Here is a 17004-nt window from a genome sequence, read left to right as displayed (position 1 = left end):
CTCCTGTTTGCGGAGCAAACAATGTTTCTGCCACCTGTCAGCTGTTGTTCCCTTCAGTTCAGATGTTACATTGGGGACATCGACGTGGCTACATTGTACACTCTGTTCCAATTTCTTGTTTAAGGAGCTAGGAAAGCGATTGTATCCTTTTTCGTTTTTGAATGTCAAAGTGTGCCTTGATGTTCAGCAGGTGGGGTACAGTTAAGGGGAAATTTGCCTCAGGATACAGATAGCAGTTCTGCCTATAGATAAACAGAACACTCTCCCATGACTTCAACCATGAAAGGCAAGTTGTAGAGCACATGTAAAAATTTTACCTTCACTTGTAGAAACATGTAAATGAAAACAGCTGTCCAGACTGGCCATGCATGCTGTGTTTCCACAATTTTCATTCTGGCAAAAAGTGTTTTGAAACCAGAAGCAAGGTGCGTAAAGATTATTTTTTTTTAATGTTTCTGAAAGCAATCGGCTTGTCTGAAATCGCTTGGCTTGTCTGAAACCACAGTCCTGTCCTTTCAGAGTTTAGACCCCCACTGACCTCAAGATCAAAGCCCCCTCTTGCAGCCTTCTGGGGGTCACAGTTGGAAATAACACCCTCATACATGTACCTGTTGGCTAAGTGTCCTGCCGTACATCATATGGTGATGGGGGGGGAATGCACTGTTTGGAAGTCAGAGGAGGGAGTCTGAAGGGCAGAAGAGAAATGTAAACATGTTTTGGAAATAACTGTCAGGAATGGTAGATTGTTAAAGGAAAGAGAAAATGAGAACTGCATGTGCATGCAACGTGTATGTACAGGGGGTTTATGTCTTATGCACAGGTGCATTGTACATGTGTACTGTTGACCAGTTAATACACTGTGCACAATTACTATTTGGTCTTCTGGTCTAAAAATTAATGAAGTAATTTTTTTTGTTGTGCAAACTTATGCTGTCCATTTCTTTGGCGAGAGGCCATGACTTGAAGTGGGCCATGGGATGACTGAATCAACTTCTGCAGTGAAATTTTACTGTGAACACTGTTTAATGAGGAATTCAAATAAAGTCATATCGATCCATTAAATTATTCTAAAATTTGATAAAGCTTACACAGAAATTGCAAAATTTCAAATCTGATATATGCATTTTTTAAAAACTAATTTTTCAAGTTTAATGTCCTTAAATTTATTGCTTATTTATGGACATGTACGTGTACAGACGTGTACATACATGTACATGTACTCTCAGCAACTGACCCCCAGACAGCCTGTGAGTGTACTTTATATATTTAGATTCTGTTTCCACTTGGAGGAATTGATCCAGCCATGTTCTCCCCTGGGTTTGGTCCACAGCTCCTGCGTCAAATTATCAAGTCAACTTTCTGCTGCTGCAAGGGGGCTGGGGAAAAAACGAGGCAAACAGTTTGATTCACCAATTAGCCTTGCCTTGGCAATGTGGCCTACACTGTACATTGCTTCCTTATTTTGCCTGCTCTTTGAGGCTGTACTGAAGTTGAAAGTCTGTGGGGACATCATTACCTGGAAGTATCTGTCAGTTGATAGTTTGCATTTGTTTGTGTCAATCCCCCAGAGATATTTTATGAGGTCCTTCTCTCCTGTTGACAACCAGTTTCATTTCCTGTGGTCTGCCCTCAGACAGTACATCTGAGGTTACCCTACTGATTCAAGTCCTTTCAATCAAGGAATTTAGGACCAAGTTATTTTGCTCTTGCAAAAAAAAAATGAAAATCAGCTTTATACAAGAGCATAGATAACAAAACTAAGGCTGTTAAAGAATGAACTGTTTTGTTACACTATGTACACTGTTCAAACAGCCAGCTTTCCATAAATTGCAGCCGTCTTCTTGCACACCTGCCGCAGTAGGTCGGCACACTGCAGGGTCCCCCTCAACCCCCAAAATGATTGCCGCCTCAATCGATCGCAATAAAACAGTGATCTCATTTCCCTGTTTGTCAGCTATCCATTTCATCCACTGAAGCTACCGCAGAGCAGAGACAGGAAGAAACCCCCAAACTGGGTCAATTCGGATGGGCAGTTACCATGGCAACGGACCAAGGGGGGTTGTTAATTGATTGGTCGGTATACCGTCACCTGATCTGAGTGCATTCGTTAACTTGGGTGGATTTCGTTTTGTTGGCAAAGTCTTGTTAGGTTCGTTTTTCTAGTGTTAAATTTTGAAGGTCTTCTCTGTTCCTCAGAAAATTCTAGAAGATTAGAAACCGTACTAACGATGCCATTTTGATTAGCAGTTGCTATAGTGATAGACCATTAAAAGGGAATTTTGTAGGATGTTGTTCGAAGTGCATGTATGTTTCATTGCTTGAGTACAAGCATGGAACTTTTCCTTGGATCAGCTGATTTCCTCGTTTTTCACTTCATGCTCATGCCAGTGAAAAGTGAAAAACAGTGTACAAAGTTTTATAAGATGAGAATTTCCTTGTTTTTTGTCCAAGTCCAACTTAAAGGAACATATGTGCATGTACATGTATGAGGAGTACTGATAGGCAACCTTTTTAATATGTTAAGCAAGATCCAAATGGTTACATGTACATGTATCTACCCGTACATGTACATTGGTATGTACATGTATATTCATGTGTACCGGGGGGGTATGTGGGTTTAATTTGAATGCAGCTTCATTGGTTGCAAAATCCTTGCTGTAACCTCTGTCTTGGAAAACCAAGAAAATGCAAATTTAGGATGCCACTGTTGCACTGACTGATCAATGCAAACATTCCGAGGACATCAAAATTCATGGAATAAATTTTCCTTTGGCTCACAGGTACAAAACACCTTCCGAGTTGTATTAGCCAAAGCAGACCGCAGTAATACGGCTCATCTAAGATTGGCCGTGTTCCCTCACACAGCTCAAGCCTCTCTGCATGGGAGAAATGGGTCAGAGAATTAGATAAGTACTTTCCCCACATCCCCCCTTCCTTGTATTTTAGCATGGATACTCTCATCAACGTCGGAGAGGACTTTCTGGTCATTGGCCGGCAAATGCGTTTGGTGATGAGGCTGGGCACGTCCATTTGTCATGCTGTCCCTGCCTAGGGGCTGGGGGAGGGGAATTAAAGATGCTGTAAGTAGGTCATGTGGCTGGCTTACCATGTATCTGTGCCACTCCCTGTGGGGAGGTTCTTACATGTACATGTGGATGGAAGGTCTGTCAGAGGATCAGAAGGAGGGCTTTCATTGGTTGGAGGCTTGCTGAAGGGGCATTGAGCACGTGCTGACATTCCAAGAAGATTTTGTTGGTGATGAAAGGCCAGGCTTTTAAAAACACATGTCGCAGCATGCCACCAATGGGTTCTAAAACACATGGGCTCATTCCAGTCTGGGGTGCTTCAACTGCAGTACAACTGTACATATGTACTAGTGCCCGGATTTTTTTTTTTCAGTTTAAATGTATGCTGCTCAACAGCTTTGTATGAAACATGCACGGAGAAAGATAGAGCAAATTGAAAAGCTGCAATTTTACTGTGTTGTATCTCAGTGTTTACCTGTGAGCTATAGAGGGCGCTGTTTATTCACCAGCGAGAGCCAGGAAATTGTCCTTTCCTCTTTGTTGCCCCCTCTAGCACCAAGAGGGACGACAATTCACTAACACAATTATGCTAAGCAAATTTGGAAGTGCCCATCAACTTAGGAAATTTTTAGGATGGGGGGGGGAGTTAAAACGTAGCGATTGCTTCAGGCGGAAATTTGTCTGGAATGGCCAGACAGTCTATTATCCATTTGGGAATTCCAGTTCTGTTGAGCAGGTCTGTCTGACATTTGAAACGGAATGAAGGGAAAGATGGTTGCTGTTTGGGGACGGAAAATGATCAAACCCTTAGATTCTTTGCACTTATAAACTCCTGTAATCACCTTAAAGTGGTGTACCGTTCTTCCATCATGCTCACATGCAGGTATGTTTTTTTTAATACTGCAGGCAATATCAGTTGGGAGAGTGTATTGGCATGAGTTTGACCTCCTCTCCTCCTCTTTAAAGTGGTTTGAACTCCCCAGAAAGGGCCGGCAGTTAGGGAGTCCTGTTTGAATGTAAAGAAGAAATAAATATATTGGGTCAAAGTGCAGGTAAAGAACCGAATCCAAACAATGAGCTTGATGGTTCTCTTTGGGACACATCCTACATGCAGTTATGTATGCTTCATGTATGTACCTGACTGTTTGGAAGTTTACTAATTCTAAACATCAAAATATTATATTATGAGAGGGTAACAAAATTGCGGCAGCTCTTTAAAACACAGGCAGTTTGCAAAATCCCTCAGAAAAGGTTTGATGGCTGCTTGAATTGGCCATTTTGTGTCCAAGTTGTCATTGATGTCTTTTATTCTTTTATTGTCTTTTATTCATGTGGGGGATTGAGATTGCCATGTTTCAGAGGTGAGAGACCCACGAAAAAGTGCTTTTGTAACTAATGAAAGACCCCTTAGGATACCCCGGGGTGGGTCTGTCAAGCTTGCTGGCCCCCTGAATGGAATAAGTCCTCCCTTGTGATCATAACCCAGAGTAACTCTTACAGCCCTGGAGAAAAAAAGATACACAGGAAACCCGAATCTGACTCATATTGCCCAGAGAGATTGGTCTGCATTTCTGCCTCGGCGTTGTCGGGGAACTTGTTCCACTCCATTCCCCCCTTCCTTTTTATTCCTCAGCCCATTTGGAACTGCTAGAGCACTTAACCGTAGCACCAAGGGGGCCTGTGGAGAGGCCGCAAGTGTTGAAGGAAACCTCGGTGAAAATTTTGTGGAAAGGAGGTGTTCAGACCAGGAAGATATCCATCTGAGACTCTCTTTGGTGGCCCATGCGGGAGTGTGTCTGTGGGGCCTCCGTGGGCGATTGTATCGACTTGATGTTTTGATTTACGGTCTGCTCCTGGACTTGGAAGGAACATTTTTAATGTACAGTGTGTACATGGAGCTGAACACAGGTGTATCTTCAGTTCTTGCCAAAGTGTCTTTTCTTGGGGAGATTGAGGATGATTGTGAGTACAGATTTCTGGGTCTACATTTACTTCCAACTGTCGACAGCGAGTTTAAGGATTTACCTTAAACTTACTCTTCTATGCTACTCTTGGATATATTTTCGTGTTTGAAGAGTCTTGTACACATGAGTCTCACTATTGCCAGTTGCATGAAGTTGTTCGAGGGAGTGGGTATCAGTGTGTCCAGTCTAATGGCGATTATTCTGGAGTGAAAATGTTTTGTTGTACTTGTGTAGCGAGGAAGATGGGATGTTGATCTTGTTTGTTAATTGTGCAGAGAGGCTTCATAGGTACAAGTACATGCAAATTTTTTGGTACGGTATTTGTTGAATAGACTATCAGTTTGCAAGTAGTCGTGTACACGTACATATAGCTTACATGATGTGGTTCGATTCTAACATTGATAAATTTAGCCTTGATTTGAAAGTTTTAAATATCTGAATAGTTTGAAATTTCCCCTTTTTTGCAACCCTAGATAGATTTGCCAGTGTGAACCCAAAGTGACTCATACAAGTAAATTTGCAGTTTTCCGTTTCCAACAACACAGCCCATCTTTTTAAAGCTGGAAATACACATGTAAGTACATGTATTTCAAGCTTAAAAAGAAGGGCCCTGATATTTCCAAAGCTTTCAGTGTGAACTGTTGCAAAAATAATATTCAGGATGTGCTTAATACAGATTCAACCGCCTAACAGTATTTCGTGATATTTGAGCTGAAAGAGGTTCATTTATCTTCAACTTATGTTATATTTAAGTCATATTCTCTCAACACTGAAAATTTGATTGATGATGGTGTTTGAAAGTTGTTCACAATTGTTGGTGTGATTATGATTTCCTAATAGAGGGGAGCCTGGAAATTGAAAGGGTTCAAGTTTTTCACAATAGAGAGTTAGTGTACCCCGTCTAAAAGATGTAATGTTTCCCTAATTTTCCCTGTACTCAAAACAGCCCCCTCAAAATACAAGTCAGGAGTTTGGAGTCCTTCACGGAGTTCCAGTCATAGTTCTTGAAAGCTGTTTTTCTTATTTTATGAGATCCATACACATGCACACTCAAAGACAAGACCCCTTTGCAGACGATTTTTTTTTAATTCTTTCTGTCATTTTGTTTTTGTTTGCTGTGAAAACGCTCTACCCTTGATGCGCAGTTTGTCCAAATCTATTAGATCTATGGCTTTATTTATTTTCCCTCTGCTGTATTTATCCTCTAAATATGACTTGGGTCCCTCATAATGGAAGGTGCTTTCGTTGCTGTCAAATGCCATTATGGATTAATTTGCTCTTCTACTTGACATTGATATGATTTCGCATTTGTTCCTTTACCACACTTTTATGCACATCAAAAAGTCTACACATTTGATTGATTCCTGTAGTTATTCTGGATGACTTTTTGGAAAGTTGCTCCAGAATTTTGTTGTGGAAATTTTAGTTTATAAAGACGGTACCCAGTCACCTATATCTTTTCAGTAATTTTGAATGGAGTTTTTCATGGCCTTCCTTAAGGCTTAACCCTAACCCTCCTCAATCCTTCACCTGTTGGAGGACTGAGGAGTGTTAGGCTTAATTTGCAAATTGTTGAAACCATTCTTTTTTTACCCTTTTACTGCTTCAAATGGACTGACCTTGGTCTTGTTATGAAAAATCAGGTTGAATGTCTTGGGAAAAGACCTTACTGAATAAGGGCTTACCTTGTGACTCAGATGTCTATCATAATCTGCCTGCCCCTTCGAAAAGTAAAACTTCTTCCATGGTTCTTGGGTTTTGTTCCTGAGGCATTTGTCCAAGGGTTATTGTGTTAATTAGATCAGGCAGCAATATCTGGTAACCTATCGTAACTCTTCCTGAATGCAAATCACCAGAAAAGTTGCCAGGAAAAACACACCCCTGAAAATTTAATCTCTGCCAAGTTAACAAGGGCCTGCAGTTTTTCAAGTTTGTATCAATCAGCAATGGGCTATTAAGTGCTTCAGTAATTTGGAGCCAGATCCTGTGATCGAGGCAGGGGGCTTGCCAACAGGGCCAGGGATTTGGCAGGGGGTAGTGTAGGAAATTGAAACGTCGCACCTGTTGTTGTAATTTGATTGAAAACACCGCAGGAAAACTTTCTAAATGGCTAGGTAGGGAATTTTTGGTTTGCATATGAAGAGTGCGATGGTCCAAACAGGTATTCACAGTTGTTAGGAAAGAGAGAGCAGTCTTGCTTCAAGTTGGTCTGGAGGGAAATTGGCAAATGAAATTCCACTTTTCATTCTGACACTCCATTGATGTACATGTACATTGAAGAATCTTTGTTATGGTTTGTGAATGTTCCAACGTTTTATGTTTGTGGTCAGGTTGGCCATTGGTCCATATTACTTCTCAACAGAATCGTCCAGTCACTTTTATTGTATTTTATAGTAAGATGTGTAGGCTCTGAAAAGGTTTGTGATTGGTCCAAGGTCTGAATGATCTTACTAGATGATAGAATGACCAAAGGCACTCACAGATTATAGATATATTGATTGGCTCAGTAACCAATCACATTTGTCCTTGTATCCAGTCCAAACATGCACAGAATATGAGAACAACACTGATTGCATCAAAGTATTATGAGTAACGCTATACGCAGGAACTGTGTACATTTGCACATGCACATTTTAGCTTACCGGCACTTCCCTGATAACACCAGACACTTGTTGTCTGTTAAGCTGAATAAAAATTGCAGCAGTGACCTCTTGGAGGTCGTGTTGGTTCAACTGTTCACTTTGGGACTGGGGAAAAATAAAAGGATGTTCTGCTCGGTGCTTTCTAAGGATTCATGGCATTTCAGAATTTTTATAGATTTTCGTTACACCATTGACAGTCTAGTGGTCTGGGACAAAACTGAACATCTTGCAAAAGAAGTACTGTGCAACAACAATGGATGCTCACTGTTAGTGCACTTTCTTTTGTTAGATGTTCGTAGTGATACATGCATACATGTACGTGTACATGTAGAGAATGCAGAACATCATTTTATAAAAACAGGCCATATGCAGCTGTGCTACATTGATAATTTGGGTCAGAAACGTAGCCTTTGTCTTTGGTACTTCACATTGTTTTGTATAGTGCAAAGGCAGCGTTTGGCAGTTGCCAGGCTAGATCTGGTATGTACATGTACAAAGTATGTGTAAATTGAAGGACTTCCACCTCTGTAATTGAATGATAGTTTGCAGTCACGTTCGTGTGCGTGTAGATTTGAAATGCCAGTGTTACTCAGAATCATGCACTTTCTGTTCTGAGGAAAATGAAGAGATTTTGATGTTGGCGTGTTTCATGGTGCAGTGCAAAATGGGCCCTGGAGTCCCTGGAGATGCACTTTGGCCAACTGAATTGTGAACAGTGACCTTTTGTTTTGCACTAGAAGCTGGAAATGGATGTTGTGTGTCGCGTGCTACATGTTACTTTCAAGCAAACAATCTCCGTAACCTGCCCAACTTACATGTATTTAGACTTGTACTGCGAGTTGCATCATTTAATTGCCAAATCGCTGCTAAATACTTCATAATCATAATGATGTCTGAGTCTTTGTTGTTTTTAAAAGACAGGGCAGATACAAACAAATCATTACCCTTTTTAGCATTTGTTTTGTTTTTGGTATTCAAATCAAACCAGAAATTTGAAAGTCTAAAATATTGATGGAATAATATAATACATGTAAATGAAAACTGCCAAATGCATAGGGCTGAAATCGATTCGAATCATTCACTAGTTGAATATTAAACCTTCAATTTGATCGAATATCCAAATATTCAGTCGTACCGACCGGCAGATTGTTGATGATCAAACCATATACAAAATCAATTGCAATAACACATACAGTTGTACATTATGATCAATATAATAGCTTCTCACATCTAGGAGTATCTCTAGCCGTGATTTAGCAAGATTTAAGAGATGAACAAGACTTCTTGCCCTGTTGAAAATTCCTTTTAAATAGTTCAATGAATAATTTACCTCTAAAATCGCTGTAAGATTTCTGACGCCTTTCATTTGAATCTGCTTGAAACAAGCCTCCATAGTGCAATTTTTCTCATTTTCATTTGCTCCTGCTTTGCTTGATGCAAAATTGACCATCGTTTAAAGTAAAAAAAAAAAAAAAACTGTTGTTGCTAAAGAGTGCAGTGTCAGTGAACCTACTAGGCTTAAGCTTTCTGTCCTCACGTCCTGGGAGCTTTGTACACAGGCAATTTGTATGATAATTTGACAGGGATTCACCAGGCCACTTGAGACTGAACTGCGTTATATTTAGTGAAGAGTCCTCGTATGGTGCATCTGGGGTTACAGAGCCAAGATAATTGTAGCTGATTACTTAGACATTAATTTCAGGGTTTGCATGACAGATTGGTTCTCACCATGATGAGTTTTTCAAAATATTCAGACAGGCTTTGCCTTTTCAGTGTACATGTACATGTAGGTGTGTTTCTGCTGAGCTGTTTTAAAAGTGCACTTTTTTTTGTACCAAACAATAACTGGTGAAAGTGAACATCAGACCATGTTGGGAAAAGGAATTTTTTTTCTCAAACGTAAAGCAGATATTTTTTCTTATGTTCTGCAGTTGCTGAGCACAAAAAATTGCTTTGATTGGCTTAGTGAATAGAAACTCATGAAACAATAAATGACGTTTTTAGTGTCTGTGTTTGCTCATAGCATACTTGGTCATTCAATTGTACATGTAGCTCAACTTGAATTTAAGCAATTTTTCTCTTGAATTGGGCAACACACTCAGGTTAATCTGTCCTCCTGCTCTAACCTAGGAGCAATTGTGGTACAAAATGTCAATTCCAGCCACTTGTGATTGCTTCCTTAACATTTCAAGGTTCCACTCGATGATACCCCACCATGAGGGCTGAAGCATCTCATGCTGACAAATTACCACTGGCTTTCCCCTCCCCAACCATGAATCAATTTCATGGGAGAGCTGCCTTGTAACTCTCATAATCTCTCTCCCGTCACGTCAGGGACTTGGTAAATATAGCAAGCTGCTCTACTGTCAAAGTGACAAACGGATAACAGCGTGCAACTCACCAACCCAGTGAAAATTGGCGGGGTGTTTGTTTTCCAACGTTTCCCTTGGCTTGCTTGCGTGACTGGGGGTTGAAAGGAGCTTGCTGAGGTGGAAAGTTGTACACCTGCGTTGGGTCCGGGATCCGTGCTCGCCTGAAAAGGAAATCAGTACGTGGCTGCAGTGAGTCGTGGAATGCATCGTATGTTGCTCTGGCATTGTTCACTGTGCCATACTGTTCACATTGTCCCAGACTTTAACAGTAGTTAACATTGAACTGACAGCACTGGATGACTTAGTGGACTCTGTATCTCTCTCTCTCTGAATTGAAGTTTACAATCAGTGTGATTGTGGACGACATTTTGGATGTTGTCCTTCAAATGGAATTCGTGAGGATGATTTGTCACTGAGTGATTGGAAGCAACTGTGAGTTTAAAACTTTGCGGTGATTTTTCAGTTTTGCTTCAGGATAATTTGTTCAAGTTGGAGCTTTTCCCTAACAAGTTTTTATCATCAGATTTGATTGTGACTGGGATCCTCTGTGTTCCTCTTCAAATATCAATTGTGATTGGACAGCTGAGGTAAAGCCCATTCCTGTAAGTTTCAGATTTTCTGTACTGCTATCATATCAGAGGATCATCAAACGCTAAAAATCAAAGATGGGTCGGCGAGACAACGGAACCGGGCGAAAACGGAATTCTTACGCTAGCAATGGACACCACAAACACACCAACAACAATAACCACCACCATCATCATCACCATGGAAAAGCCAATGGATTTGAGCCAGTCCGGAATGGGAAACTTCACACCTCCTCCAGGACTGCCAAACAAAATGGTCAGCAATCCTTGGCATGGACTCACTACGTATCGATGGTCGTAGGATTCATGCTAGCATTGTATTTGGGATACAGGAATGCCTGCTATATCGACGCCTTACACGAAAATCGACTGTGGTTCTCAAACATCAAGGTAAAGCATTCTTTTGTTCAGAATTACATGTACATGCGTATGCAAATAAAAGATATTTTTTGATATCTGACTGGGCAAAAATCTGTTACAATAACCATACTCAACTTTCTAAAATGGTCTAGTAATTTGACACTTTGTGTATCTGTCAAACTGCTGCTCAATTTTTAAAATATGGAAACAGGAAAATGGAGTTTGAAAATAGCAAAACAGATCGACATGTACATTTTGGGAAAACTGATTGGGAAAGAAGGCAAAATATGTACAAGGATACCAGCATTTATGCTGACAAAAAGTGATATGATATTACTAGTGGAATGCTACATCCTGAATCTAATTTTAGTTAGGCATTCCTTGAACAACTTGAAAAAAAAAATCAAAAAAGAAAAAAACTGACATTGACAGAAAAGGTTGAGAAGAATGTGTCAGGTGCGTCATTCACACTTGCCTCTCCTCCATAATTCAAATCCGCAGCCTTTAGTGTGGATCCCAGCATTGGAATACATCCTTCCATCATAATCCCTCTCAAAACAAACAAGTTTTCAACACCCTTGCTATGGATATCCCCAAGTCCCATGCTTGGCTCACGTCACACAATATGCTAGCTTTGAAACTGAAGAGTCCTTTGTTTAATCATAATTGGGCACCTTGGTTGGAAAGATGTAACCAATTAAGGTAAAATGTATACATGTACATGTATCTCAGATTTCTTTTAGATGTATGTGTGTCAGTTGTTCTGATGCTTCAGGAACGAATTGGGTTGTTTTTGTCCTTGTTTTGAAATCAGGTTTGAACAGTTTCTTTCCATGGATCATGAAATAATGGATCAGGGCATCTCACGTTTTCCTTTTTTTTTCAAGCTGCCTAGGGGCCTATTTCAGACAAAACACTCATTGATCATGAAATAATGGATCAGGGCATCTCACGTTTTACCTTTTTTTCAAGCTGCCTAGGGTCCTATTTCTGACAAAACACTCTTTGATCATGAAATAATGGATCAGGGCATCTCACGTTTTACCTTTTTTTCAAGCTGCCTAGGGGCCTATTTCTGACAAAACACTCTTGTGACAGTTGACAACTTTTCAGTGAACAGTGGGATTTTTCAATTTGATTTTTTTTTCTTGAGGATGTTTTTTGTGCAGACAAAAAAGCTAAACTGAAAAATCCCTGACTGAATATTGCAGCATTTAGAGAGGAATGATATACACACACTTGCCAAGTTTTAGCCTGACAGCTCTAACCTGGATAAGATTCTCACTTTTGTCCTTTCTCGGTGCCTTGTTATTTTTAGGATGAAGTAGTTGAACCTCTATTGACCGGCCAGACCTCCCTTTGGGCTTAGTATACAAGTGCCTGGCCTTTTGATGGCATTTGATAACTGTTGTACTCCCTTCCAAATGATTGATGATGTATTTTCTCCCCACACTTCCCCCTGGCCAGATGCAAAATTCCACCATGTTGTAATCTCTGGCAGAAGTGTTGAAATCTCAAAAATTGCTTCATATTGAAATAGTATAGGCGGGTTTTGTATGACATGAAACCTGGTCTACATTTTTCAATTGACAAGTTCTATTTTTGGCATACATGTATGAATGCCTCTATTCGGAATTTATAAGAAAAAACATCAGAGGCATTGGAATATTCTGATGTACATTTTTTTAAAATTTGCACTGCACCTACCCACCAAACTATTTGATTAAATGGCAAAATTGAGGCTTGGAAGTGACAGCATTCGTGGCTTCAGTACGTGGCAACACTTCTGGCTTTCCTGGGAAGCTCAGGTTTACTGGAGGAGGGGGGGAGATAACTCACAGACCAAGTGGAATTTACAACCCTGGAGATCCTTCAGCATATGATCCGAAATGTCAGGGGTGGAAAATAAATGCACTACAAGTAATGGAAGAATATTAGATTCATCTGTCGAAATTGGGGGAAAATGCACTTAGTAGTAGCGTTTTATTTTCGCATGGTTTTATTGCATGTACATGTATCATCATATATGTTTCCCCTTTGCATGTACTTCATGATTGTGGAAACAAGTAGAAACAAATTGATGGGTGCACTTTTATGGGAAAAAGGTCAAGCGAATGGTGAAAACTGGACAGAGGTGTTTATTGTCAGGGAACTCGAGGATTTGTGCAGGTGCAGGGAGAGTTGAATCAACAAACAAGGGATTTTCTTTTCTTGCTGATTTCATTAATAATAGGAGAGAACCCCCCAAAATTCAGGATTCTAGGTTGATTTTTAGAAGTCCAGTTTTGCCTCAAACCAGCTTGTTCTTCCACTGCACCTCATGCTCTACAACCTGAGAAGACTGCAGTGTGCATAAACAGGCCATGTGGCCTGCAACAGTTCAATTGTACTGTGTGTCAAGGTTTGTCAAACAAGAATCTTCCAGACTGGGGGATCTATGCTTTGTGCACTTCTCTTCTGGTTTGCGCAACGAGAAGTTGATAACTTCACCCGTTTTTTCCTCTTGGAAGTGGCATAAATTGGACCATTAATCCAATTTCAATATAAACTTCTGCTTATTTCATTTTCACCATTTCAGTTGAGCTGACTTGATGTTTATTCAATCACCAGCATTGCAGCACACTGTATCTCTCCTGAGATAAATTGCTGTGCTAAAATATGCTCTCAGTGTTATTGTAACTTAAACTGGGACCACAGTGGCCTTACAAGTAACCAGATGGCTTATGGCAAATTCAAGAGACAGCTACATGTATTGGCAAGTTGGACCTAGGCCCACTAGTTCACTAGTGGTTGGTTTGTGACGTACAACGACTACCGGTAGTAGAGCATGTGCAGTAAATTTGAAGTGCAAACGACCCTAGTCAACTGTTGTCAGGTCATTAGGCCTAGCGTCATACTGTTTTCCCGGCATTTTTCTTATATCTGGTCCTCTCTGCACTGTGCTGTTAAAAACGGTTTGTACAATGTAGCAACCAACGACGTGACCAACCTCAATAGGCTGGTCACGAATAGTTGACAAGACTAGTCCAACTATCATTGACTAGCGTACATGCACATGTACATGTATGTTTAATCAGAGTTAGTCAAACTATGGTTAACGATATTGTCTACCGCTGGTTAGTTTTCCTTGGTAACCTGTGCACATACATGTTTATGTATATTTTTGGTACCAGGCAAAAAATAACCAGTGCCCAACAAATGGTCAGTGGCCAGATGCGCCTTTTGCATCAACATGTGACATGATATGCCAACGCTTCTCTGTTCAGTCGTGAAAGTGTACCGGTAGCTTTGTATGCCATGTGGTTACGTTTACCAAGCAAGCTTCCAAAAAAAGCTTCAAAATATATCAATTTGGCCTTATCTTGAATCCTTTACATGTCTGTGCACTTTACTTAATTCTGATCTTCCACTCAGGCTGAGACACGAATGTGCTTTGAAGAAATTTCATGCTGACTCATTTCATTAATCTTACTTTTTTTCAGTAAAAAAAAATGAATTTAATTCCCTGAATGATTGCGTGCTGACTCTGGGAAAAAAGACAGCTTGGGTCTGTGCTTTCCTGATAAATTGGCGTTGACACATTGATGGATGAGGCAAGCCTGCTGAATGGTGTAGCTTGCACTGTTTAGTTACTCTTTTCAGTGGTTAATGGTTGTGGCTGGACTCTAATTGCAAAATTGGATGCATCTTAAAACAAAGGTCATTCTGAAATGCAAACTTAAAGAAGAGTGGTTGCACCTACATGAGGAATAACTGTCATGTCCTGATTGCTGGCATTTCATGACTGTTGTCTCTGCCGTTTTGTTAAAACTTGGGATTTGAAATGCTGACTGAGAACTTCCTGTAGCAGTTTTTTTTTTTTGACTGTGAGCTTGTATGCACTTGTCAAAGTCACTTGTACCTGTAGTGCGGTTGTGAAGTGAAATATAATTTCCTTCAGACACGATGCTTTTTAATGAGTTCAGACGTGAACACGGTGTGTGGACCCCCTTCTCTTAACCAATTAACCATCTTAAATTCTAGCTTTTTTAGTCTATTTTACTATTTTAAACCTTTATATATCCAGGAGGATTTTGAAATCCTGTGTTTTATCAACAAATTATGGCACCTCAGAATGGAGAGGTGAGCTTATTTCACCTTCACAATTCAGGGAGTGGAGAGGTAGAGCTATAAAAGAGATGGGAGTTAAATGTAATGTTTGCCTCACAATTTTCTCCTATTCACAATTTGATCAAATAAACGGGTATTATTGGAGATCTTTATATGCTCACTTTCACCAGTTTCTTTCAACCACTCAATCACTGTCATCTAACCACAGCAAATGCCAAACAAAAAAGTACAGGCAAGTGCAATCTGTACTTTGTGTTCACCATGTTTGTCATCTGAGTGGACCTAAACCCGTCTTTGTCTGACATCCAGTTGGAAACAAAAGACATGTACACTGTTAGCGTTTTTCTCTCAGATACGCATCATCGTGTACAGCTGTAGGCCTACACGAGACCTTGACAGTGATGCATTGTCAATTGAATTGCAACTTTTGCTTTCTTTTGTAGCAGCAATCACTGGGGAAGGCAGGAGACGGGGGATGAATCATTTGAAAGGAAGGTGTGTGAATGGGTGGCAGCCAGCTATAGATCTGTTGTTGTCAATTGTTGGTCGGCTTCATCGCGCCAAAAGACGTAACAAAAAAATGCAGACCCAGCTCACTTCAAATAATGTGGTGTGTTGTTCGTGGTCCAAGCACATTCAGAATGCTCATCAGTATACATGTACTTGTTTGTGTCAGAGGTAATCTTGCACCGTCTGAAGTACCATACATGTAATAGGGGTGTTGTCTATCTGTGCCTTCTGTGTCACAAGGGTCAATCCTGAAAAATTGTTAAAATATCTTGATGGATTTAGAGGATCTGTCTTTAATGAGCTAAATCTGTATTTGAAGAAACAGGTCAGCTGCTAGGGAAATCTACAGATGTGGTCTGCTACAGCAATGAATCAGATCACGTTTCACAATCTATAATCTTAGTTTTTTCCTCCTGATTTTTTTTTAAAGGATGGTTAGGTTATTTCCTCCCCCTCTTGAGAATCAAGGAGTGGTTTTTTTGGGGGGGTAGGGGGCTGATCCTGACTATGAGAACTAACCCATTCCTTATATACACTGCCTTTTTCTACCCGCCGACAAAGTGAATCACTTGAGACCATATGCTCTGTAGCGAGGTATTAACGGAACTTGTGGTTTCTTCCTCATTAACTCTCAAAACTATCACAGGGAAAGCTCCAATCTATTTCCTGAGGAGTTCTCCTTTATCATGGGCTTCCTAAGGAAGTTGATCAGGAATAAGAACTTTCAAACTAGACACAAACCCTTTGGCTTTTGAATAGTATTTGGCAATTAAATCACCTGCAGTGGTTTTTTTTTTAAACAATGAATTCTTTCACACTATTTATGATATTCGACCCGTCATGACAAAATGAATGTAAAGTCGCATTCCACTCTTTTCTATTTTGAGGGTTTAAACTCATTGAAGTGGAGGTCAATTTTGGGGTACTTTGATGTTTGGAAAGAGTAAGCCGTCTCCTGTTGAACCCCTTCGCGACAGATGACGGTAAAAGCCGCCGTAAAAATTGACATCTTCAGCCCGCTTTTCAGCTATAATTCTCGGCCCGCGCTCGAGCGAACACGGTGAAAGAAGGCAGACCCTGGCTCTTGTATATATGGTGATTGGCTTTTGTGTGTAGCCCAGAAGTGAAAAGACCGAATTTGCATCATAATCACCAGCTTTACAATAGTCCCCACTTTGAAAAGAGGCAATGGGAACGTGGAAGCGTGAGTAGAGCCGCATGTCAACAAATAATGAGCCTTTTTCACTGTGTAATTCAAAGCATGCAGAGCACGCAGGGCCACAAACCGAGACTTTGCGGTTTGTCAGGTGGCCTTCGTAGCCAACGAGGCTGGAATTCTCGGAGTTGGCTTTCAGAAAAAAGTTACCGTTGTCAAGGGGTTAGTTTCAAATATTTCACAGGCTTATATATTTACAAAGTTATTTCGCAGCAAT

General features: G+C 40.4%; 1 protein-coding gene across 2 annotated transcripts in view; it reads left to right on the top strand.

The window, feature by feature from the left end:
* The window catches only part of dpy19l3 (dpy-19 like C-mannosyltransferase 3), a 40128-nt gene that overhangs the window by 8295 nt on the left and 14829 nt on the right, over positions 1-17004 (top strand). Inside the window, exon 1 of one of the 2 annotated variants that reach the window (XM_087146333.1) lies at positions 9995-10981. The exons of the other annotated variant lie outside the window; for it this stretch is intronic. Coding sequence (XP_087002459.1) covers positions 10670-10981 — 312 coding nt within the window. The 5' untranslated portion in view covers positions 9995-10669. Of the gene's footprint in view, positions 1-9994; positions 10982-17004 lie in introns of those variants that run through there. 2 annotated transcript variants of the gene reach the window in all.

The sequence above is a fragment of the Acanthaster planci genome, linkage group LG15, assembly GCF_054643075.1.
Source record: "Acanthaster planci isolate LZ-2023a linkage group LG15, COTS_SCS, whole genome shotgun sequence".
NCBI classification, from domain to species: Eukaryota; Metazoa; Echinodermata; class Asteroidea; order Valvatida; family Acanthasteridae; genus Acanthaster; species Acanthaster planci.
The sequence above is the reverse complement of the archived record's forward strand: the minus strand, read 5'-3'. Positions and strand labels throughout refer to the sequence as shown.